Source organism: Stegastes partitus, unplaced genomic scaffold (genome assembly GCF_000690725.1).
Source record: "Stegastes partitus isolate 25-593 unplaced genomic scaffold, Stegastes_partitus-1.0.2 Scaffold464, whole genome shotgun sequence".
NCBI lineage: Eukaryota > Metazoa > Chordata > Actinopteri > Pomacentridae > Stegastes > Stegastes partitus.
In genome coordinates, this window is record NW_007578195.1 from 99825 (window position 1) to 125363 (window position 25539).

Sequence of the window (25539 nt, forward strand, 5' to 3'; positions counted from 1 at the left end):
ACCCTCAGGAGCCTCAAAAGCCCCCTGAGTGGACAAGTTTGTTTTTCAGTATTTACCACTAAATTAAAATGAGGTCAAGAGGTCCTGTGTTGTTACTTAATTCTGAGAAATCATCTTATAAAAGGGCTCAAGGTCCTGCAGTTAAATTATTAAAGTACAAGTCCTGGTTTTGTCCCTTGACTGATACATTATTCTATCAGGCATCATTAGATTAATAAGAGAGAAGCATCCGTGTGTCAGCAGCAGGTTACTGTAGGAGATGCTGCAGGTGGAGCCAGTTTGACTACTTTACAGTTTCATATTCAGGGACAGCTGATAAGCCTAAAGGCTCATCACATGACTAATAGGGAAGAAAGAAAAAACAAAATTCTCATACAAAAGTCTGTTCTCAGTTTTTGGACTTTTTGTTGTCTTAAAAGTTTTCTTTCTGGTCTCATCTACCTTTTTTTTAAAACCTCTGGTTTTATTTTAGGCTGCAAGGTGACGTGGTGGTTTGCACCGTCGCCTAAAAGACAAGTCCAGTGGTGCAAAATACAAAAATTTGAATTCTAAGTTGAATGAACTTAAAGTCATTTACAGTGCAGCATTCTTCCTGCAGGTCCAGCTTCAGCCTGTTCACCCATAGACTGTACAGTCTATGTGTTCACCACACATCGACAGGAGAGGCGAGATTTCTCCTGAACGAACACGTTGCTGAGTTGCCTCCATTTGACCAGCAGAGGGAAACTACCCGGATGGTCGTAGAGCGGAAGACGCCATGTTGTTACGTAATCATCCAGCGACCGTGAGTGCGACACACGAGGATGTGCGACTCGACAAAGAAATAGTTGTATTTTAGCTTTTAATTTGGCATAACACCTACTCTAAGTATCTCGCTAAGCCTCAGAAGGACGAGGTGGATCAGAAATGGGGGACTTCTCGTCGCTGGGTTTGTCGGACTGGTTGGTTAAACAGTGTAAACAGCTGGGAATCAGCAAACCTACTCCCGTCCAACAAAACTGCATGCCAGCTATCCTAGAAGGTAAGACAGTACTGTGAGAAAAGACTGTAGAATACATCTTTTATACACACTCTGTGGGCTGTGACAAATCTTCGGGTTATAAACATACTGGCAGGCTGTCTAACTAGAGTGTAAATATGTTATTAACTGCTGTTGAGGGGCTTAACCAACAGTCCCCACAACTAATGCAGAGCTTCATTGAGAAATATATAAATTTAAGGCCAGCGCTTATCAGCCAAAATAAACACCCAGAAGAAGATAAGTAATAAAAGACTCAGCTAAATTGATTGCTTTCGGCATGTGGTTTCAATCAAATGTGCCGTTCAGCTCGTAGTTTCAGCTAAATCATGTATTCAGTGATTTAGAGGTCCGAAACAAGAGTGCTGCTGTTTCATGAGTTTCTCCTTTAAAATACACAGTAGTGCTTGGCCCCTAAGGTCTAGAAGTTAGAATTTGTGCCATGAAAGTCTAGACGAATTTACGACAAGAACCTCTAGGTAAGAATATGTTGAAACTCAGGATCTTAGATTTGTGTCATTGTTAAGTTAAGACACAATAAATTGTGTGATTTCTGAATGGGGTTTGGGCTGGGTCCCTTAGTATGGTCTTGTATGTCAGTAAATCAGAACTCAGTGCAGATGAATGACAACGTGTGTTCCTTCAAACAGGTCGGGACTGTATGGGCTGTGCCAAGACTGGAAGTGGGAAGACAGCAGCATTCGTGTTGCCGGTGCTGCAGAAACTGTCAGAGGAGCCTTATGGCATCTTCTGCCTGGTGCTCACTCCTACCAGGTCAGTGCTGTCGAGGGGGACGCAGATACACTTTATATGAAGTGCCTTTTTTCCTAAACATTCCTGATCATGTCGGATCATTTCATCTGTAGATATATTCATGGAAATTCCAGTAGGTTGTCACCCTAAATATTCACGTCCTTGGCATGTCAGATGTAAATCAGCTTCATATCCAAAATATTGTTTCTGAGAAATCAAGAAAAAGACTTTCAAAGAGTCTCTTTGCAAAACCATGAATGTACATTTTAGATTTACTTTTTTTTGATACCTTTAAAGCTAAAAATCAATTATTATTTCAGTTCATGAGTGCAGCAGAACGATTTTCAAGATCAGATCTATAATGGTGCTGATACTGAAGTGAAACATGTTTTTAAACTATTGAAGATTCTCTGCCATTTTATCAGCTAATGACTGTAAATGTGTTGTGACGCAGGGAGCTGGCCTATCAGATCGCAGAGCAGTTTCGAGTCCTGGGGAAGCCTCTGGGACTGAGAGAATGTATTATCGTCGGTGGAATGGGTAAGTGTGTGCATCAGTGCAGGAAGCTTTTATTAATGTTCATTCAGCAGAAACAGCACAACCTACACAGCTAGAATCTCTGCTGGATCTCGACTCTTGAGTCCTTAAGGAGTTTTTTCAGATAGAGCTCAGCTGATATACATTGTCTGAGCATAAAAGTGGGTTTCATGGCAAATGTTTTTGAACTTATGCTGTGAATTATGAAGGAGCTGCAACAGATATCTGTCATAGTTTAAAATAGTAATTCAGATTCATTTGTCTTTGCCTTTTTCAACTGACTGAGTCCTAAACTAGTCGTAAACACTTCTGTCACTTACATAAACGTCCTGCTCGTGGTGTCTGTTGCCTCTGACGCTGACTCTGCTGTGTTGTGGACAGACATGGTGAGCCAGGCCATGGAGCTGTCCAACCAACCACATGTGGTCGTAGCGACGCCAGGCCGACTGGCCGATCACATCCGCAGCTCCAACACCTTCAGCATGAGCAAGATCCAGTTCCTGGTGAGTTCAGAAAGCACCAGAAGAAGATCTCTTGGGTTCTGTTAGAACTAGGTTTAGACCAGACGGCAAGACTGCGTAGCTACACTATGTGTAAACTGCAGGGATGCACAATATTGAATTTTGCGGATATCCCAAAATGCTGTTATATTTAACTGATTCTGGCTGATTTCCAACTTAGGCTCATATTTTTTCTACCTAATTGCAGAGAACAACAAGTCTCTCCTTTCGTGGAATTAACTTTTAATTATGCCTGCTCTTACCGTGATGGCAGATGCAGACAGAAAAAGCAGCTTTTCACATTTTACAAACAACTTCAACTTATATCTAAAGCATGCCAAATTTATTTTTGATGCAACATTTTCAAACAATATCAGCCAAACCTGATAATAACATGCATCCCCAATAAGCCGTGGCTTATAAAGGCAAGTCCCTTTGTGGAACCTGATGCTTTATCCTTCACCTACAACTTAATACACTTTACAACCCTTGTTGTATGCAAGATACATATTTATTTTACACCCTTTGGTACCACAGTTTAACTTTGAATAGGAGCACAATCCAGTTCTGAAATCAGTCTTATGAATGTTTGAAGTATTATTTATTCAGGGATTTGAACTTTAAAAATTCTGTGAACAGTTTACCCATAAAAAACACATTTAGACATTTGAATCACTGCTTTTTTAAAATCTATTGTTTGTTTCCTATTTTAGTCACTAAGTGTTTGTGACATGTTCTTTTTGTCAGATTTTGGACGAGGCGGACCGGCTGCTGGAGCAGGGCTGCACTGACTTCACCAAAGACCTGGAGGTGATCCTGGGGATTTTACCAGCCAAACGGCAGACGTTGCTGTTCAGCGCCACACTGACCGACACCCTGCAGGAGCTGAAGAGCATCGCCATGAACAAACCTTTCTTCTGGGAGAGCACATCAGAGTGAGTAACCTGCTGCCTCTGACAGGTCACAGTTATATTTAGAGACATTTACAGGTTTCACTTTGACCTGCAGTTTGCTGCAAAGATGATTAAAAAAAACAAAACACTCTGGGCAAGATTTTTGTGCCTCATTTCAGATGCATTGTCTGCCTGAAATCTTGCGTGCTGCTTCTGGAAAAAGGAGCTCCAGACTGGAAGCTCAGCTCTGATCTGAGAAGCAATTGCGGTGCATTTCTCGCCCAAATGCCTTTGGATGTAAAAGGGAGAGTCGTGCAAATAATGGGAGCAGAGCAGTTATTTATGACTGAATGAGCACTGTGGTGGATGTACTAATGATAAAACTATTTGCAGGATATGTCTGCATGATTATATCCGCAAACTTGCACAGATATATTCATAAAGAGTTTCCACCCTGAATGGAAAACGTTACACCGGTGACAGCGGACATTAACAGAGTGCAGGATACAACCGTAATCATTTTCTAACACCAAAGACCTGATTGGGATCTGTGCTAGTATTGTTGTTACGCTGAGCTGAGCTGAGCTGAGGCACCCTGTTATCGTCTTTATTCACCTTTACTTGTTTACTTACCCTGTCAGAGGTTTACGTATGGCTGAGATAAATTTGTGTTTCAGTTTTGTGAAATTTCATGACTCACAACTATAACGTGGGCAGAAAAAATAATGTAGTTTCCTTCTGGCTGAACATGACTGCAGCACAGACGCTTTGGAGTGCTGCTCAGCAGACTTCCACTCTGAGGCTGAATAGGAAGGCGTCTCGACTGGATCATTACAGCAGCGGAAGTAACATTTAATCTTGTGAATCCAGGCCTAAATTCATACCAGCTTCATAGTTCCCGCACCTCTATGGGCTGCTTCTTCTTCTCCTTTAAATTTAGAATCTATCTGGTCTGCAGTCTTTAGTGATTTATCATCTTGTTGTCAGAACGCGTACAGTGGAGGAGCTGGACCAGAGATACATCCTCACCCCGGAGAAGGTGAAGGACGCCTACCTGGTCCACCTGATCCAGACGTTTACGGACGAGCACGACGACTGGTCCCTCATCATCTTCACCAACACATGCAAGTAAGAAGCCCACAAGTGATTCAAAGGCAGTTTAAGCCATTACATTACAACCCTGCAGCCTTTAGAAGCTTGCAGTGATCATTTACAGAGTACAGTCTGGATTGTCTGATTGATCTGCCCCGAGTTTAGATTTATTTGTGTAAGAATTGGATAGAGTCCCATATTAAAGTAAACCTTTGGTCTTTCATTGTGTGGCAGCGAAAATAATGTGTCTTTGAAACATGAGAGTGTAGCGAGGTTTTTCTTGTTGTTTGTTTGTTTCATCTGAAAATGTTTTATTTCATTAAATAATTTGTCGTTCCAAATCTTTTTCAGGAACTGCCAGATCCTCACCATGATGCTGCGGGAATTTAACTTTCCAACAATCTCCCTGCACTCCATGATGAAACAGGTGAGACTTGTCTGCACAGCGATGCAGCTCCGACTTCAGTTCACAGCTCAAAACACAGTCCAGGCTGTGACACCAGCCGCTGCCTGAGAACAACCTGCAGCATCACACACATTTCAGTGAGCCGCTGAAGGACGTTTGAGGGTCGTGTTGCAGAAGCGACAGCTGTATTCAAATCTAATTTACTGGTCAATTAAGCCTGTGCCTACAGAGAACCTGCCTGTGCTTTGTGTGAGAGAAAGGTGAGAACTGAGGTTTCCTCCAACGCGGTGATGATGTGGGTCTTATCAGTCCTCACGGCTGCTCAGTTTCTGCTGGATGTGGGAATTATATTTGTCTCACTGAGGGACCAAACGATTGAAAGCATGGTGATAACATAGAAACCATAAGGGATCAGAGCGGATTAAAGCAGATAAATGAGCCTGTTCTTTATATTCCTCAGAAACAACGCTTTGCAAACCTCGCCAAGTTCAAGGCCAGTGTCTACAAAATCCTGATTGCGACTGACGTTGCTGCCAGGTGAGAAACACCACGTTTTGTGCCTATTTAAAAGTCTACTTTGTGTTTAAATACAATCCTTTCTGACAGCTGTAGACTGCTGACAAACCAGATCATGCCTTTTTTTCCCCCAATTTACAGGGGTTTGGACATTCCAACTGTCCAGGTTGTCATTAACCATAACACACCCGGCCTCCCCAAGATCTACATCCACAGAGTCGGAAGAACAGCAAGAGCAGGTACTGTTTGTTTTTCTGTATCTAGTGTTTTCCATGGATGGCTTCTGTATGTGTGACGCCACCTTGTGCTTCTGCAGGCAGGAACGGAGTATCGATCACACTGGTGACTCAGTACGACATCCACCTGGTTCACTCCATTGAAGAACAAACTCGTAAGTAACATCAGGAACCGCGTCAGAGTTCAGCTGAACTTTTGCATTTTTAGTGGAACTCCTTTTCTCTGAATGTTTTTCTCTTAGAAAAAAGCAAAACATGTACAAAAAAAAAGCATCACTAATGTTAAAACACCGACTTCCAAAGCGTTAAATCAGCTGAAATGTCAACATTTGCATTAATTGCTTGCAAATGATGTGTGCTGCTCTGCTTATTTGCCTTTATTACAATACTGAAGAGGACGTCAAAGATTAGATGACAAGCAGTTAGATTAACAGCTACATGGCCTCTTTCTGAAGACACTGGAAAAATGATCAGCCTGTCATCGAATTGTCATCACGACTTTACACCCCAAGTAGAAGTTTGTGTTAGAAACCGTTCCATGTTGTGTTTTCACAGAAACCAAACTGAAGGAATATCCTGTGGAGGAGAAAGAAGTCCTGAAGATCCTCACCCAGGTCAACGTCACCCGGCGGGAGTGTGAAATAGTACGGCTGTTTCTTCTCTTCGTATCTCACCTCTTAATGTCTCAGCGCACAACAGATTTTATTTAAATGGTAGAACAGGTCAGAAATGAGCAATGACAACTATAAAAGCGTTGCATATTTTTACACCGTGACAACAGTGTTAATGTTGTGTTTGTCAGACTGGACGCTGAACACATCACGGCTGCAGCCAATACGTTTGCTCAAAGGGAATCTTTGGATTAAGGGGGTTTACATGTTTAATTTTCTAGGGTGTTAACTTTTAGTTGTAAATTAGTCAGATTTGTTTTGTTAGAATATATAACATTGTGGGTCATAACCTTAACATTTAAGTTAATTGGGTTAATTTGTGTTAAATATGGTGTTGGTCGTAACCCTAAAATTTAATTTAATTAGTACTTTATGTAATATTGTAGGATCTTACCTGTAATAATGAAATAAATCGTGCAAATTCACATCATAAGAAACACTGTAGGGTCTGAATATTTGAGCTCGTTTGTTAAATTTGCAACACCAATCTCATTTCTGTCCTGGTAAGCATTTTGGCTAAATGGCTGTAGTTTTAAACGTGTTTATTTAAGTAAAAGAGTTTTGATTGTAAACTCTGCATTGCAGAAACTTGAATCGACAGACTTTGACGAGAAAAAGGAGATCAACAAGAGGAAACAGCTGATTCTGGAGGGGAAGGCAAGTACATCAAAACTTCTGTTTCAGGTCACCAGAGTTACGTTTTGGCAAAGTCATGTCTAATGTGTGGACCAGGCTCAGTGAAGCTTTATCTTCCAGCTCACTGAGGTGCTTCTAACTTCTCAAAAATAAACTATTTCACAAACTTGAAGTCATCTTTCTCTGGGCAAAGAAAACAGTGTGTTTTGGTATTAAATGCTTAATGATTTGATCCCAGAGTCAGTGCACAGCAGCTCAACAAGCAAAAGATGTCAAGTTTGTCTATATGAACTAAAATTCTGCATATATGGTACATTGAGTTTCTAATTTTTAATTAATTATGAAATCACTGAACTGGTTTTACATGAAGCAGTTCTTTGGAAGGATTTTTTTTTGTCTGGGTATCAATTTCATATAAACACATCTTAAAACTGTATCTGGGCTTTGGCAACCATCCAGAAAATTACAGACCTGTAAATTACAGTAAAGTGTTATAATAAGGCACCGATGTGAACATGAAGTGAACTCTGACTAAGCGCCCACATCTCTGATCTAATCAGCCACTCAGAAAAGGAACTACGAGGAATGAAAGACTGATTCTAAAGTTCCCGACACTGAACTTAGTCTAGTCTTGCTTCTTAACCTCAGCGACTTTGGGACTCGGCTAACTTCTTTTTAACGTGTGATCCTGCTGCTGTTTCAGGATCCAGACCTGGAGGCCAAGAGGAAAGCTGAACTAGAGAAGATCAGGAGCCAGAAGAAGAAGTTCAAACAGAAAATCCAGGAGAGCATTCAGAGACAGAAACAAGGACAGCTGAAAAAGAACCTGATGAAGAGAAAACAGATTAAAAAGAAAAAAGCAGAGCAGGCAGCAGCGTGACAGCTGCCTCATGTATATACTGATAGTTTCATTTCTGTACAGTATCTGTAATATTTGTTTTATCTGCAAATAAATTTCATACCATGAAAACAGCTCAAGTTGACAGCCTTTATTGATTCAGTTTAACAAGGGAATCACCATCTCGTGATGAAACGTCACCGCAAATAAGACTCATTTAAAATATGTATTTACATCACATTGAGATCTCGGGGCCATTGTTTGTAATCTTTGCCTCATGACAGAGAATAAATGGCTTGGATGCAAATGTTTTAACAACTAATCTACAACTGAATCACTTCTTCAATGATCACTGCACATGTTGCAATTGATTGTGGCTCAGGAGATGGAAAAACACCAAAGCAATAATATTACGGCAGCAGGTTTTCTTTTTTTTTAAAGCTATAACATGTTAGGAGTTCAGTGGAACGGGTTGATATGTTAAAATAATTCATTGCACAAATGAGAGATTCGCACAATGTCAAAACAGAGCTATTTCTAAGTCAATTAAACATGGCAACGTCTACTCGCAACATGATTGTCACATGTCTGCAGAAATGAGAAGCGGGTGAGAAACAACAGTGGAGTACATTCTTACTGTGTTCAGAAAGTGTCTTTCCTGGAAGAGTTACAAAACTACAATCCCTCGGACAGTTTGAGGAGATACAAAAGTCTAATGAAGAGAGGAAACGGCGTCCGCCTCGTTCCTGTAGTCAACAAGTTGCTACGAAAAAAAAAAAAACACATTTTAGGATAACTACACAAAATGGCCAAATAACACCCAACTGAACAACCTAACGACGCACACAGCAGCAAATCATTTGACAAAAGCAAAGTCTGAATCAACTCAAGGTTCTGGTTCACACACAGTTCTCCAGGAAGCGGGTTTAGAATCCACATAAATCTCAAGAGGAACTCTACAAGGAATATATAATGCAGGCAAAACAGCTTTGCACAAATCAAACATCCACAGAAGGAAAAATAAATTCTACCAGCCTCTGTTTTTACTCCACAGAGAAGGAAGGTGGCTTTTTTTCATCAGCCCATCCTTTACACAACCCGGTTGCCATCATTACCTGGCCTGACTTCATTCAAATAAAAAAATAAAACAAGTCCTTTTCTGTGGGTTTCTTGAGCCCTCTGGTGTCTGGAAGGTATTTAAATGCTGGTAGTTTGACTGAACTACATTCATGCTTGTGCTGCAGCTGTTTATCTGAAGGTGATTGGTTATAGGCACTGATTCTGGTTTCTCATTCACTTTTCATTTCGTCTCCTTGCCATCGTTCGATCAGTACTGATGGCGTTTCTACTGTGAGTGACTGGGATTTAGTAAAGTGTCAGAACATTTCAATCCACACAGGACCCAAAGGTCTTTCGTATTAAGCTGATTTTGAAATTATAGGGTGACTTGGTCATTAGCGTGGCTATACTGGTTCACTTGATTATTCACAAAATCAAAATACTGTTCGAAAAGACACTGATGTTACAATGGCATCTAATGTGTGGTCACCTGGACTGAAAAGTCCAAAAACCAAACTTTCCCGCTAAATTTCCGACCCTGGCAATGAACTGAACTCGTTTCCTTTCTTGCTCAGCCACCTTCCTTTTCTACTTCTTACTTGTGGTGGATTGATTGCCACAATCGCCTGTAAGCCTCATCTAATATCATCCTCCTTTCCCCCTTGTTTAGTTTCTTCCATCTCAAGCAGGGATTTGTGTGATGAGTGTGGACAGTCCACAATCCCCTGAGGAATCACTCAGCGCAAAGCATTCAAGCATTTGCCACTCCTAGCGTACACAGAGTGTTTTTAAAAAAGACATCTGGTCATGAAGCACAGCAGGACGTCAACAACCCCTGCTTTCCAAAGATTAAAATAAGGAAAAGCCTTTGCTGAAACATCAAACGACACCGAGTTGAATATTCAATGCTGGTCATGTTTGATAGTTTCAATGACTTTTTTTTTTTGCAAATTTGTGCTCTGTGATAGAAAGGTACTTCAGAGAAGAAAAACTGTCCCATGACGATCGCGATATCGGTGGGATTCGCGCCTCATGCCTTGAAAAAACAGTCTGAAATCCCTGTGCCGCTCCACCACCGACGTGTGGTCGAAACCACCCATTAGAGACCTTGTGAGAGAGCCAGTGGTTCTCAAGGCAAGTGAAAGGTTTTTCAATTCAAGGCTCTTCAGTATCAGACTCAAGCACAGAAACCAGAGTTTTTATTTCCTCTCTGAGAGGGTGCGTCGACCGCTGCTTCCTTCAGAGGCTGCTGAGGTGTTCGGGTCCAGTAGAACATTATTGGTACCACTCTCCTCCCACGACAAACCTAATTTATAATAGTCCGGGACATAATACAGGTTGAGAGTCAACCATCTTAGCATGGGGATTGTGTGCTGCCTGTTTGAAAGCTTTCTGCAACCATGTCCATCCAGGTTTGGAGAATGAATTCATCAAATTCCGCTGAAAAGCTTCAATCCTCATCTGAAGACGAGCGAAAACTTTCCTGGAGGCTGTGGGCTGAAGGGGTTTGGGTGGATTGTTTTGTTGGGAGCTGAACCTCATTTGGATTCCCACGAGAGACTGTTGAGATCTCTCCTTTGTTTCCCTCAGCAGCTCGACCACACGCCGCCGTCTTCCCTCCTTCTCTATGCACGGGCATGGGTTCCTGCCTCTCGCTTGTTCTCTCGACCTCTCCTGCCCATCTCCCCGCCCATCTCTTCGTGCTCTCTGCTTCTACCCTCCTATTTCTCTCGCTGGTCATTGGTTTGGTTTCGCTATCCCGTCGCTTTCACTTGGTGGTGCTTCGGTTGTAGCAGAGGAAAACAGGTATCCATTTTATGTTTTTATTATTTCCCAGATTAAAAAGCTGATGAACTAAGCTCAGCTCAAGCCTAGCTCCCTTCTTCAGGCGCCCTGCAAGACAAAAAACAGGGCATAAGAACACAGCATTTGAAGATGTTTACATCTGCATGAGCTTTTTATAGCTACTGGTTATCAGCTTTCTGTGTTGCTTTGCTTCCTATTCAATGTGATTTTAGTACTTAATTAGGAAACCAGTGTGCTACACTGCAGCTAAAGACGCTTTGTGTACTTACACTTTAATACTGTGACAGTCCAGTCACCCCGCCATGCTGGTATGCACGTTCACCCTGGTAAGTCGAGTCCTGGGACAAAGCCACATCGATCTGGGACTTGAACTCGTCGCCCAGGTAGCTGTCCTGGAAAACATTACAGTAGATGCATCTTTAGACACAGAGGGCTACGTTAACCTTTGTCAGTGAGCTAAGGGCTTCTTCACCTTTTGTAATTTAAACCTTTAAAAGCATCTCTAATGCAACTACTATGATTTACTCAGTAGATAAAATATACACCATCTTAAAAACAGTCATGTCATGGGCTCTGTCTGGGTCAAACTCAACAACACACAACAAAAAAGGCCAAATACATACAACCATCACCTCATCAGTACAGTTCTGATCAATCTATCTTAAATGTCCGATACATTTCCTTTCTCCGGGAGACAGTGATGTGTTACCTGAGACAGTTCCGGCTGGGAGAGGCCAGGTTGGCTCATCTGAGAGGGCTGGCTCATGGAGATGTAGCCCTGAGTCAGTGGCCCCTGGGAGAAGGACTGGGAGGCCCCATCCTGGCTGGCCTGGCTGTTCGGTCCGTTGCCCTGACCAGGACCCTGAGCTGAGCCACGGACTCTCTGTCGCCCGCCACGCCCAGGCTTACCCTTCATAGCTCCACGACCTGGATGTCATAAAAAAAAAATTAAGAAATAATGAGCAGAGGCACAGTCAGAATGGCAAACTCACTTCAGGTGGTTCTAGTGGATCCTTTAAGGTTTATACTATACCTGCAGCAGGGCCATTGGTCTGACCTAGGTAGCTGGGCGGAGGCATTGGTGGCATCACCAGGTTGAAGGGTATAGGGATATTCATAGCAGCCATCTGACCAGGGCCCGCTCCAATCATCCCGATCTGGTCATGTGTTTGAAAGTACATACTGGAGGGACGTCCAGCTGAAAGACAAAGAGAACATTAAAAACAAGACCAGGCGAGCAGAGTTGTGCTGAACTGTAAATGCAGATGCTGATAAAACAGTTTATCACTTGTTATGATCTTGAGTCACACCATAAAAACGGTACATAAATAAATACCAGCGTTGCTGCGGTCGTAGGCAGAGCCAGGAATGAGGGCCTCACGGGCATCATACATTGCAGTGCTCATAAAACGTCCCCCCTGAAAAACACCAGTCACCACTTAGAGCAGCTGCATCCTTCACAGATTTAGGACTGAAAAAAATCAATGGATTAATCTCCCTTTTTTTTTTATTTATGTCGTATTGTATCTGTCCAACTGTTTAAAACCCAAAGATATTTATTTTACTATCAAAGAGGACAAAAAAAATAAAATAAATAAAAATGAAAATACAGCCATTTGCAAAGACGGCAAGTTAAGTTTTCGCACTTTTGCTTAATGATTATAATAATATTACCTTTAAATTAATACTGTAGCAAAACAAAGTCCTTTAGAAGGCCTTTGAATACAGAGTCTTTAGACAATTGTTTTTTGTGTCCATCACTTGCCTGTATCTCCAAGGTGTGTGCATGAAACGCACATAAATTCTTTGCAAAGTGAAATCTCCAAGGAAACAGCTGCTTAAAATCACAGAACTGTCCCTGTATTTATACCTTTTGAACTTTTTAATGGTATCTGTGATGACTGATCAGGCTCTCTGTACCACCGTAAGATCCCTGCTCTCACAATCAACAAAACCAGTTACTCAACATATGCATTCCTGCAGAGAGACACCGTGAATGGAGGTTGGAGATGGTCTAAATCAGGAGGTGCCCAATCCTGGTCCTCGAGAGCCCCTATCCAGCACGTTTTAGATGTTTCCCTCTTCCAAAACGCCTGATTCAAATGATCAGGATCGTTATCAGGCTTTTGCAGAGCTTGATGAGCATTTGAATCAGGTGTGCTGGAAGAGGGAAACATCTAAAACGTGCTGGATAGGGGCTCTCGAGGACCACGATTGGACACCCCTGGTCTAGATTTACAGGATTTAATGGTTCAGTCATGCTTTAATGTTGATTCCCAGTAACAGTTTGGTCAGGCTGAGTTTGTCATCAGATCTTATGAATCCAAAGTATGAAGCAGGCACTTTGCCAGTTCCACTTACTGGGTTGATGGTGTTGACCAGTTTCCGGGGCTTGCTGAACTGCATGAGGCTCTCCCTCAGGTTGTTGAGGGGTCCCTCCACAAGGACCTTCTGCTCCTTGTAGTTGTTGAGCAGATTGTTCCACAGTGGCTGCTTGGAGAGGGCCTTGGGGTTCCCCACAATGATCACACCATACCTTCACACATAGCACACACAAGACTTATGGTCAGTGGAGGGGACAGAACTGTAGCACTGAAATCACAATAAACACACAAGCACAAATAATAGTTTTCATGTCAAATATAAATCGTCAAGAGTGTCACAGAGTTGATGAGAGGTGTCTCTGAGTATCTGATTGGTATAATTCCTGATCATGTTCTACAAGGAAATATAAAAGGCTCATCATAAACCAATAAGCTGGCCATGTGCTGTGCCAATTATGTCCACTGTGATTCTTTTAACTGCTCTGAGGTTTTTACTTGGCTCTGGTCAGCGCCACATTGAGACGACGAGGGTCATTCAGGAAGCCGATGCCCTGGTGCTCATTGGCACGAACGCAAGACAGGATGATGAAGTCCTTCTCTCTGCCCTGGAAGGCGTCCACGCTGGCAATCTCCACTTGCTGTGCAGCGGGAAGACACAAGGGGAGAGTGCAGTGTAAGAGCAAAGGAGCACATTTTGTTAATTAACAGTATCACTAGTCCTATAGTGCTTATCAGTCCTGTAATTTACCAGTTCTCTTTTTAGTTCTTTTTGATATCTGTATATGGAATCTTATCTCTTTATCGCAGCACTAGGAGTGTGGTACCTGATACAGTTTGGTGTGCAGAGAGCCGCTGAACTGCATGTACTGGACCAGGTAGGAGCGCTGACCCTCGTACGGGGTGATGATGCCGATCTGATCAGGTTTGGCTCCTGCTTTCAGCAATCTGGTGGTGATTTTCTCTACGTTGGCAGCCTCAGTCCTGAAAAACATCAGCATCAGTTAAATATTGTACTTACTGTTCAACAGCGGGAAAATCACCTCTCAAGTTAATGGTGACTAATGGAGAGCTAAAAATGCAATCATGGCTATCATGCCTCAATAGCCTCAACAGCAATGTGTCTCAGTGATGTTGGCACAACTTTCACTGCACTGCTAAAGTGAAAGAAAAAACTACTTACACTAAAAAATGCACACACAAAAACCCAAACATAACTGCACCCCTTTAATCTTGCTTCTCTGTAACTTAATAAAAAAATAAGCACATTTTTTTTTAGTGTTCTCTGGAGTTAAATCTGGCAATTCCATTGTTCATGACTTAAAGCTTTCTTCACAATTAATCTACACCTTGCAGCTTTTTCAGCCTGCCACACTGGCATTAATGTCAAGGCTACAGGAGAGCACCACCTAGTGTATGAACCCAGCTATCCTTTTCCCAACCTGTGTATTCAGGGCACGAGTCGGCTTTGAATGATTTAAATCTGTGGAATAAATTATGCAAAGCAACCCAAGAAAATGTGTGATGTTACCTGTTCAGGTACGAAGTTCCAGAGCTGGCAATCTCCTCCTGACCCTGAGTCACATAGAAGAACATGGGCTTATCTGGCTGGGGCCACTGAAAGTCAAAGCCTTTCTTAATGCGGTCAGCTGGGGAGAAAAGAAAGATCTTATTGTTTTTTTCAGTCTTCAGGGGAGTTTGTAGATCTTTACACCCACTAATGCACAAACCACTCTGACAATTAATTTGCCTCTCCATCAAACCAGATAATGAACCGCACAATTTTGACAAACCTGCGGTGACACCGTTCTGTAGGGAGCCCTCATAGAAGATGTTGGAGGGGAAGGCACTGAGAGCCGGGTGCATGCGGTACTGGACCTGCAGGCGGATTGGACGAATTCCCAGAACCACCAAGCGTTCGAACAGGGACTGGGACAAGCCTGCCTTGGCTGCCTTCTTACACATCACCACAGGACCCAACTGGCAGTGGTCACCCACCAGAATGAGCTGGGGGGAGGAAGATGAGCCACACAAGTGTGACAATTGGGTTACTTCAACAGCATAATGCAAGAAGTTGTTTCTAAATCTTCCCATTGTGAGCCACACAATTTACTTGATAAGTCAATTAAAAAGTTACTCAGTCTCTTTTTTTTTTTTTCTAATTCACATGCAATTATTTATAACTACACAAAATAAGACAAACGCAATTGCAGGGACATGTTAGAGTTATTCTGCATTTGGTCAGCTGCAGGCGTGGAGACTGGTTGCTTGGCTTGTGTATTTCAGTACCTGCTTGGCTCCCAACACCACGGGCACCATACACTCCGGCTCAGTGGCTTGGGTGCTCTCATCGATCAGGATGGAACGGAACTGCATCTTGGCCAGACGAGGGTCTCCAGCCCCAACACAAGTGCAGCAGATCACATCAGCATTCTGGACAATGAAGAGGAAGATCATTTATAATCCTTAATGTGCCGAGGCAAGAATCAGAATCGAGTCAGATTTTGAACCCGTCAGTACTGGCTCTAATTAGACACATCAAAATCCGATCCAGTCTTTACTGTAGTCTGATGTGTTTTGACCAGTTCAGCTTATTGGTGCTGCAGCTCTCCTTTATGACACACAGGTTCTGTGTGTGAGCAATTTGATAGGATATTTGAGACTTAATATGTACATGAACATTACAGTGTGAGTGACACAAATTATTTGGTGGCACCAGTGATTTTTCAAAGATTTGCTCCAAAGCTAATGAAGCGGTTATCATGCCTGTGTTACTGTCACTGGGCAAAATACTCCACTAGCATCTTATTTACTGTTAAAGTGACAAACATTTATGGCATCAGATCATTAATTTTTAACTTGAAAGTAACTTGACGGCAGGCCAAAATTAAACTTGGCTGTTGTCTGTACTCTGCTAAAGACTGGGAAAGGTACGTTTTGAGTGTTTTGCCTTTATTCAGGCAGTCAGTCTCAGAACAAGATGAAATGTGAGGGATGGAGCGCTACGAGACACAACAAAGATCCTCCAGTCAGAGCTGAACTGTGGACTTTGCAGGCAAGTATTTGGTCACCAGGGTTGTATACGGGATAAAAGCAGCGTCTCTCCATAACACATAGGAATAAACTGGGAGTCAGATTCTCCCAGTTAAGCTCATTCATATATGAAAAACTTAAGCTTATGAACTTCAGTATTTGAAGCGAGCAGCTTGTGAAAAATAAAGTGAGCAAATTGTACCACACACATATGCAATCAACATTGAAGTACAAGCAGCTATCAGCTTGGACACTGTGTCTCAAGATACCAAATATTAAAAGACTCAGATCAGCATGAAGGCCATGGACACGATAGAGACATCGCTAATAATGCTCAAATGGAAGATACTGAAGAGAAACTCTACAAACTAGTTAATACAGTTCGAACAAAACAAAAAATAAATAAATAAAGGTTAGCAAGAAACGTATTTGTTACAACACTCACGATCTAGTCTAATGAGTTGTGACTGCTTTGCTTAAACTACTTGTTGCACTAACAATGCTAAAAAGTTGAAGAAAGCCTCTGCAAGTCATCAACTCCTTGCTGTAGCAACAGAAAAGCATTTACAGTGAAACCCCTGAGCTCTGGTGTAACATTCTGAAGCTCCTCCTCACCATGAGCAGCTCTCTCTCTGCAGTGCGCTTCAAAGCCCTGTAGCGTTTCTCATCAGCAGACGACAGCTCACCAGTCTCATCCTTCAGCTGCTGCAGCTTCTGAAGCTCTGGCATGCTAGGGAGACAAGAGACACACCAGGGTGACTACAGAGAATCCGACTAATTCGCATTGGGGGTTACACGTTACAGTGCTCACCTGATCTTAGTTTAATATACATGCATGTGGTGGCTGCAGTCTTTGTTTAGAGCAACTGGATTTAACTTCTGCAACAATTCAGGTTCAAATCTTTGCGAATAATAAACAGGTGCTCGATATTCACAAGTTAGACAACTCAGATATTTTATGAGTTTCTCTTCTTGCTGTTAGCATACATGCATTGTACAAAAAAACAAAGCAACAAAACACCTGAGTTCCCCGAATACGAAACTGGATTATGCACAATGCAAAAATAACACTGAGTCAAGAGTCTGGAGGACAATTTTACTCCATTTCGCTGACCTGTCCATGTTGCTGATCTGGTTGTGCAGAGCCAGAAAAGACACTGGTGACTCAATGGCCTCCCGGCTCTTCGCGCAGAGCCTAACAACCTTCAGTCCAGTCTTGTCGATCTTCTCAGTCAGCTGGTCGACAGCAATGTTACTGGGAGCACACACCAGTACTGGTCTGCAAGACACATGCAAAGAGAAAGAAGGGAGAATGAGAACAGAGACAGTGCCTGTAGAAATAAGGTATTTAGCTGGAATAACAACATTTTTAACACTCCGAGGGCCTGTAAGTAACAGGATCTTTGTCTTACCCATTGCCCTGGCGAGATAGGTGATATACAATTGTGGCAGAGGTGACAGTCTTCCCAGTGCCAGGAGGACCCTGGATGAGACTGAGAGGCCTCTGCAGCACCGTCTTCACAGCGTACACCTGAACATACAAGACACATCATTTCTTTACAGTTAATTAAAAGCAGGTGAGCAAAATTGATGTATTGACATGCAGAATAAATTGCAGTAAAGTTCAAGTTCTACTTTGTCATACAATGAGTTTACTAAATTTAATTATTTACTTGCAAAAGTAAAAATAATTACATAACAGGAATCACAGGGACTCTGTGTTTATTCAAGTCTGACCTGTGAGTGGTTGAGGTCGGGTAGACCCTGGGCAGTGAAGCGCTTTGGCAGCTGGCACTTGATGGTGACATCCTCTACCTCGTGGCCCAGCAGTTTGTGGTAAATGTAGCCGGACACGGAGGTCTCATCCACAGCAAACGTCTTCAGGGCACTCTGCATCCTGCAGTAACATATATACAAATATATTATATACACATATATACAAATGTGAGTCATCATCACTTATTTGTACCATTAGGAACATGTGTCTTTGATAAAACAGCTAATTTGTGCTCAAATCTTTACAAATGACAGAACACATAAAATTTAGTTTTTGTCACTTTTTACAAGAGCTAAAAAAACAAGGGGAAAAAAAAGAAGAAAAACATCTATTAGATTCAATGGTGTAACATAATATAGTAAGCAGCATAAAGTAAAGGGCCCCATCCCATTTGGAATTTGGGGGTATAATGTTTCAGCGTACCTGTCAAAGGAAGTGGACTTCCACACAAAGTCCACCTGGAAGTTGTGGGGGATTTCCACAGGTGCTCCAACACTGCTCCGCAACTCAATGGCAATTTCATCCCCATAGTCTTTAAACACAGGCTGTTAAGGAAATCCAGCATTATCCCTAAATCATTTCTCATGGGTGGGGCAGGAGAGGAGGCAATGTCGTCTTTCATTCCCTTGGTATAGTCAGTGTCAGTGCAATGAGCCACAATAAAGGCAACGTAATGCAGCAGATCGTACATACAGAACTGTTAACAGTGTAAAGGATACTGTCAGGGACTTTGATGACATGGCCGATGCCCTTCCACAGTGGGGCCAAGTCTCCCTTGTATCGTAGGCAGATCTCATCACCTTGCATCAGTCGCATATCTAGGATTAACAGGAGGACACAAGTTAAAAACCCATGTGTGCTCAACCTGCAAGATAAGTTAAAAAGAGTAAACCATGGTGTCAAACCAAATGATACAGCACCTCGCACCCACAAATATCCACTACAAAAAACAAAGGCAAGAACAAAACCCAAGCATAAAACATGTCACCAGAAGAAGCAGGGATGGGAGAGAATATGTGCAGTTCTGAGGACTCGGGGGGGCGGCGGCGGGGGGACTTTTTTTATTAGGGTGGAGGCGCTACATCTGCACAACTAAACCATTGGGAAGAAGTCGAGCTGATTAATACCTGAATCTGTCTTAGGCAGTGTGAAATAGGCAATCCGCTTTTTGTTCAGCCCCAGGTCCCATCTGACGGTTATATTGTCTTGGGTCTGGAAAAGGAAAAATAAAAATCCATCATCAACTATAATAATTATAATTCCACAGGTACAATATCACATGATCATGACATCACATCTGGAACTCTAAAGGCGTAACATAACACAAGCAGACAAAAAACAATACAATCACAAGTGCAGTGGGAAAAATGTGCCACAAATGCAGCAGGTCAGAGTTCAGCACAACAAAAAAACATTAATATACTAAAATTCTTAAATTGATTAATCGGCTTTAGAGGAGGTCTCAGAGCTGTCTAAAACTTGATGATGTAAATGACCATGGACACTTCTGAAAGAAAAACACCACTTTGAAGGATAAAACACCTCCAGTACCTTAAAAGTGTTTAAGTACCTGTGACTCCTTCAGTTTCTTATCATAGTCAGCTTCCAGCTTGACCAAAGGGCCAAAGATGTTTTGGTACTGGTAAGCATCCTCGTAGCGCAGCAGCACATGCTGGGGTTCCTCATCCACGCCAGGTTTCTCCAGGTCCTCCAAGGTGGCAGTGGGATTATCCTGTAAACACAGTCACAATAACTATTCAACCTTTCAGACTCCACTCACTGGCAGATGTTTTTAACAATACATAGATAGCTGTCACTGACAGTGCTTTAGCTTGTGCTAGCTACTTGATGTTTGCAACATTGCTCTAAACAACCAACCGTCTGAGAAGAAGCATTCATGCTTACCTTCCAGAGCTCCTCCAGCTTGTTGATCTGCTGGGCGGTGATCTGGCGTGCTCGAAGTTGTTCCTGCTCTGATGGGATCTTCACCAGCCAGGACAGAAAGCAGCGGTCCTGGATCAATGGTTGCCACTGTGAGCTGTCCCAGTTGATGTCCTTAAGGCTACTCTGGCTGGCACAGGGCTGCCTGCATGGACAGTCAAGGTTAAGACAGGCAGAAATATAGCAGAAGTGCAGACTTTACAGTACACAGAAAGGGCAATATTTATTGCCACAGAGTAGGAAGTTCTAGTTAAAGGTTAGCGAACATGAGTAGGGCGGTTCAGCTGCACAGCAGCAGACAAACCGCTGACAACGAAGAAAACTAACCGATATGTTTGAGGCAATTTAGAAATGTCACAGCTACATAGTTTTAACACCAGGAAGACACTGACAACTTGTTCATCTCGCTCCATCAGTGTACTGAGCTTTAAGATGCGTGAGTTCTCATTCAACATCAGGGCTGAAACCTGAATAACCTCAGAAATAAACTTCATGACACAATCCCTGTTTCAAAGCAACGGCATGCATATTTAGCCCCTCTGGGTTTCACAGCTGTCCTCGAGGACACTCTTGACAGAACGTACAGGATTTGCGGGCACTGGTTCCAGGATGTTCTGTCAATGAGGAGGTTATCGGTCCTCTGCCACTCACCTGCAGAGAAGCACCACCACAGAATCAGCCTTGGCTGGGATAAAGCCCAAGAGGAAGACGTTGCGGCAGCCGCAGTTGTAGCACTCCAGCACAGTTTCACCCAGCGGCCCATCTTTATGCAGCGTCACCTCTTTGCATTTGGCCCTCACCAGGTGGTTCACAATATGGCTACAAGTCAGATAAGAGGAGTGAAACGACTGAGAAATGAATTAAAAAGCTGAAAATTGATCAACAACAAAAAGGAAAGACACAGACCATGTCACAGTTGTGAATAAATGTTGTAAATGTGGTGGGGATGTATTCCTTTTTGCACACGTTAACAGGAAATAAACTTGAAACATTCCCTTCAAATACAGTGGGAAGGATTGTAGACACCCCACCAGAAATACTCAACATATGGCCCGCAGGCCAAATCAGGTTCACAATAGGATGCCAGCTGGCCCATTAATAATTTCTAATTGATCTTTAAAATACACTGATTCAGGCAAGGATATAGTAAATGTCCAATAATGTCCTTGGCTGTTAATATGAAATCGATATAAAAGAATTAAAAGTTATGGGCCTGTTAAGGACTAAACGTTTTATCTGATGAATGCTAACATTTGTTTATCAGCTGGCCCCTGGAATCCTGTCCTTTTGGAAAATTCAGTCAGGCATCCCTGTACAACATCACACACATCTCTAGTTATGCACACTGAGCATTATCTGTGAGCCCAAAGTTATCAAATTGCATTGTGGTTGATAACTGACAATGTTTAATGACTCGTGCGCTGTGAAAATTTAACAACAAAAAAGAAAGAAAAAAAACAAGTCTTTTCTGATTTAATTATTACCATTACACTTCATTGTTTTGTCTACCTCAGCAGCTTCATGTTCTGATGTTTACATGTTATGTAGTTGTGAAGATGAGCAAACTACACACCTGCCAGATGTGTTGCCACGTCCATTGCAGAACCACTTTTTGCTGGTATTGCAGTACACCACACACGCTGGATCGTGGATACCACAGTAGCTGCAAAACAAATGCAGCACTTAGTCAAAACACAAGATGAGCAACAGTTAGGCCACGCCAAACTGACCTCAGACTGAACGACACACAACACCACGCATCTGAGGAGACAGCATATCATATCCATTGCATATTTAAATGAGACTCGACAGTAAACGTGAAATGTCACAGAACTGTGCCCTTGCCATAAATGACTCCTACAGTTACATCGTAAAAAATCACTAGTTTGTTGGAAATCGTATTATTTCAATAAGTTGCAATCAAAGTAAATGTGTTATCTTCAAAACTAATTTGTGCTTGGAAAATCAAACTATCTTCTTTAAAACGCTTAGATCCGTTTAGCGACTGAAATATAGTGAAACACAGCAGAAACATTTTTTTAACCACTTCATTTTCTAAAGACAAAAGGTTTCTTTTGCACACATCTCAGTAACTTCATTCATCATTTCCACAAATTTAAATTACTCTACAGTGATTGTTATTTTCAGTGTGCTCACAGGAGAGCAAATTACTGAAGTAGAGCTAAGAATGGAAGTCAGCGCAGTACTTGCAATAATGGTCAGTTACTACAGCTGGATGATGTGTTTTGTTTGTTCAGTGATACATGAACGTCTTGACTTAGTCAGAATAAAAAAGTCTGTACCGTAGACAGTATTTGAAATCAGAATTAAACAATACTGTAACAGGTAATGAAGATTGTGAACATTGTTGGCATCCCTGACTTTTGTGTAACAAAAAAAAAAACAGTATTAACAGTACATCCTGTATGCAAAAGTATGATTTAGGCACAGAAAGAGCACGCTAGCTGATGTAGCGCTGGAAAGACTTCCTCGGTGATGTGTCAACTGACATCCTGGCGTGGTGTGGTTCCTGTCAGGGTACCTGCATGCGTGCACAGGCAGGTCTTTGGTGTAGTACGTGTCTTCCTCATCCTCCTCAAAGTTGAGCTCGGCCAACAGCTGGCTGGCTTTGGCCACCGAGTCATCCACCCCCCCGTTGAGAAGGCTCTCATCAGGACCGTTTACCTGCAGCACAAAACAAGCTTTACCAAACAAACTCAATGCTAACAGCTAGCGGCTAACGGCTGTGGCACACCGCGCGGAAAAGCCAGTTAATTAAACGCTCACACATTGTCAATGCTCACTAATCTTGTCTTTGGTGAATAAAGTTGCACCTAATAATCCGGTTGGCTTCGTACAGTTCAAAACAAACGCGCTAAGACACCTATCATTACTTTAGGAGTTTAGTTAGCGGGATTGCTAACGTGCTAAGCGAGCTAACGTGAAGCTAAGCACGGCTAGATGCTGCCACAGCGGGCTAACTGGCAGCGCTGCCTCAGCTAGCTAACCGCGCTTTATTGTGCCTTCCAGTGAAATTGAAAGCTTCAGACCTGGCTGTCCAACTGGCTCTGGGTCTGGCCTTGAGTTTGCGTCTGGCTGGGAAGGGTGAAGTCGGTGAAGTCGTACTCGGAGCCCTGGGTGTCCGCTCCGAGCAACTCGGCTTCCTCGGTGTCCAGGAAGGTGAGGGTCTGGGAGCTCGGCCCGTACGCCTCCACACTCATCGCGACTCTCAACTTTCGCTTCACTGAACGGTTTCCGGTGCTCGTATGAAGACGACTAAAATCCACACCGCGTTTGCTTATCGACAGCTGGTTTAGAGGCCGACGCTGAGAGTCTGAATTTGAACCCAAACAAAAATGGAACCGATCAGAACCTCGAAAGCTCCAGCAGGTCCAACAGCGGCCGTGACGGACTTCCCTGCGCCGCTCAGCGTGTGACGTTCACCGGAGGCTGGGGAGCGCAGACAGGTCCGCGCAGGAGGAGCTCTCACTCCGATCCCTTTTATGAGAATCGAAACAAAATCGTTGTGGCTGCTGGGAAAAAAAAGAAAAAAAGATGGAGACTATACCAAAATTGGGTGTACTCCTTGTAAAAAATATTTATTGAGAGCAAAATTCTCACTGCCTCAAAATATTTTAGCATTTAAAAAAAAATTCCAGACATGATACAATTTGTTTTCTGCCATAGCATTTTAGTATAATCAATACTGCTACAAGTGTGTGTCGTTCCAGTGTTTTAATCACAAGGATGGATTACCACTTCGATTAAAAAAAAAAAAAAAAAGTGCCCCAAAAGTGTGTATCAAAAGGTTTTTTGGATATGTGATTAACTGCCAATTTGCTAGACACTGTTTACTGCTAAAGCAACAACTAAGGCAGCGTCCAGAAATCTACTTTTAAGACTCTTACACTGTGCTTACAAGATATTCAGCGTTCAACAGAATTAAATGCACCCCTTTGCAAAATCCCCTGAATGATTCCACGTTGCATTACCTCTCAAGATTGAATAATAATTAATTTTATCTACACTATTAGATTCACGGAGAACCAAAACATAGCTTTAGCATTGGAATTACCACTGATATCATTAATAACAAGCTGACGGAGTGATGGATGGTCGTTCTGTTCTCTCAGATATGTCTGCAGTTACTTACTGGCTTTAAGCTGTTAGCTAACGCTATGCTAGGTTGGCATACCTACAGTGATTGTTACTGCTAACATAGACAGGGAGTCGTTTAAGCTAGGTTAGCACAACTTTAGCAACGGAAATGAAAAGCCCGCGTCAGTCGTCCTGACACATGGCAAAGAGAGTTAATGTGAAACAGGAGACATGTTGAGTCATTGCTAATGTCACAACGTGGTTACGAACTTATCTGTCAGTAGCTCCGCTCAGCTCACTCCTGTAATGTCGCCTGGCTGTAGCTTCCTCATGTACTGCTAAGAAGACAGAAGGACTGAATGAAGTCGGAGCGCCATCTAGTGGACAAATCGCGCAACGACAGCATTCTGCACGACTGTGACCCTTAACAGCATTTACTGTTTTATGAGAAACTAGCCAAATGTAATCATCTATTCATTGTGCCATTATCAACATTTCCTTAAAAAATCCCAACTTTTCGAGTTATCTTGCAAACAAACAAACAAACAAACAAACGCCGGCTAAAGCATAACCTCATTGGTGGAGGTAATTAACCTCAGAGAGAGCAGCTTGTGGGAGGAAGCACAAAAAAAGCAGAACCTTTTCAAATTGCTGCCTGGAGTAAAAATGTCTGTCTAGTGTGAAATCCCCAAATAAACTAATAAACTAATTAGTCACTAAGTAAGTAAATAAATCTCACATAGTGTATAGTCCATGGAACATTGTTATTGCATTTTATTCAGTTTTTGTCAGAATATTATTTTCTATTGCTGCATGTCACCAACAGAAGTCAGTCCAGTCAAGTTGAACCTGGCAGCAGGTCCCAGACTTACCTTCGTGTTTAAAGCGCGCAGTTTGAAGCACTCGGCCTCCGACAACAAGGTCTCCTCAGTCTGTTTCTCATTTGACTGATGTTTCCTGTTCGGAGTGATTTAGTTTAGTTTCAGTAAATATTATCTAAGTTTACAAGTAAATTCGTATTTGCTCCTGTTAACAATCAAACACTATATTGGAAACAGAGGTCCTGAAATAGAAACTCAGTCAATGCACCTGTAATTACTGACACACACGAGAACACCTGTGATCATTGAAACAGAACTAAGTACACCTGTGATTTTCATTGAAGGTAATTGCATTAACATGGATACAGAATGACTGGTGAGCATGTTTGGCATGAACCTGTTCAGGACCACCACAGTGATTAGTCCTGACAGTGACCAGTGGGATGGCATGAGGCTGCAAAAGGAGATGACATTTCTCGATGGCACCATGAATGCATGTGGATATATCAAAATACTAGTCGACAGGATGACTCCCCGTCTGCAAAAGCTTGACAGTACACAGTATTCCAGCGTGATAAGGATCTGGA

General features: G+C 42.4%; 2 protein-coding genes across 2 annotated transcripts; one reads left to right on the forward strand and one right to left on the reverse strand.

The window, feature by feature from the left end:
• Positions 1–779: 779 nt before the first annotated feature.
• On the forward strand, positions 780–8230 carry ddx49 (DEAD (Asp-Glu-Ala-Asp) box polypeptide 49). Its single transcript, XM_008286677.1, has 13 exons — positions 780–1021; positions 1669–1792; positions 2226–2311; positions 2690–2811; positions 3556–3743; positions 4689–4829; positions 5145–5220; positions 5660–5736; positions 5857–5954; positions 6032–6106; positions 6507–6595; positions 7208–7279; positions 7962–8230. Exons 1-13 carry the CDS (start codon positions 907–909, stop codon positions 8136–8138), a joined length of 1440 nt encoding a protein of 479 aa, XP_008284899.1. The 5' UTR covers positions 780–906; the 3' UTR covers positions 8139–8230.
• A 2-nt stretch (positions 8231–8232) lies between these two features.
• Positions 8233–23463, reverse strand: LOC103360780 (UPF1 RNA helicase and ATPase). The gene is made up of 24 exons (XM_008286678.1): positions 23084–23463; positions 22576–22718; positions 21607–21696; positions 20685–20852; positions 19998–20178; positions 19663–19824; positions 19220–19304; positions 18812–18910; positions 18516–18624; positions 18053–18212; positions 17728–17846; positions 17430–17594; positions 16931–17045; positions 15572–15715; positions 15076–15289; positions 14814–14931; positions 14110–14266; positions 13781–13923; positions 13323–13497; positions 12298–12379; positions 11995–12159; positions 11671–11888; positions 11231–11353; positions 8233–11048 (listed from the first exon to the last, which is right to left on the reverse strand). Exons 1-23 carry the CDS (start codon positions 23252–23254, stop codon positions 11234–11236), a joined length of 3303 nt encoding a protein of 1100 aa, XP_008284900.1. The 5' UTR covers positions 23255–23463; the 3' UTR covers positions 8233–11048; positions 11231–11233.
• Between the last annotated feature and the right edge of the window lie 2076 nt (positions 23464–25539).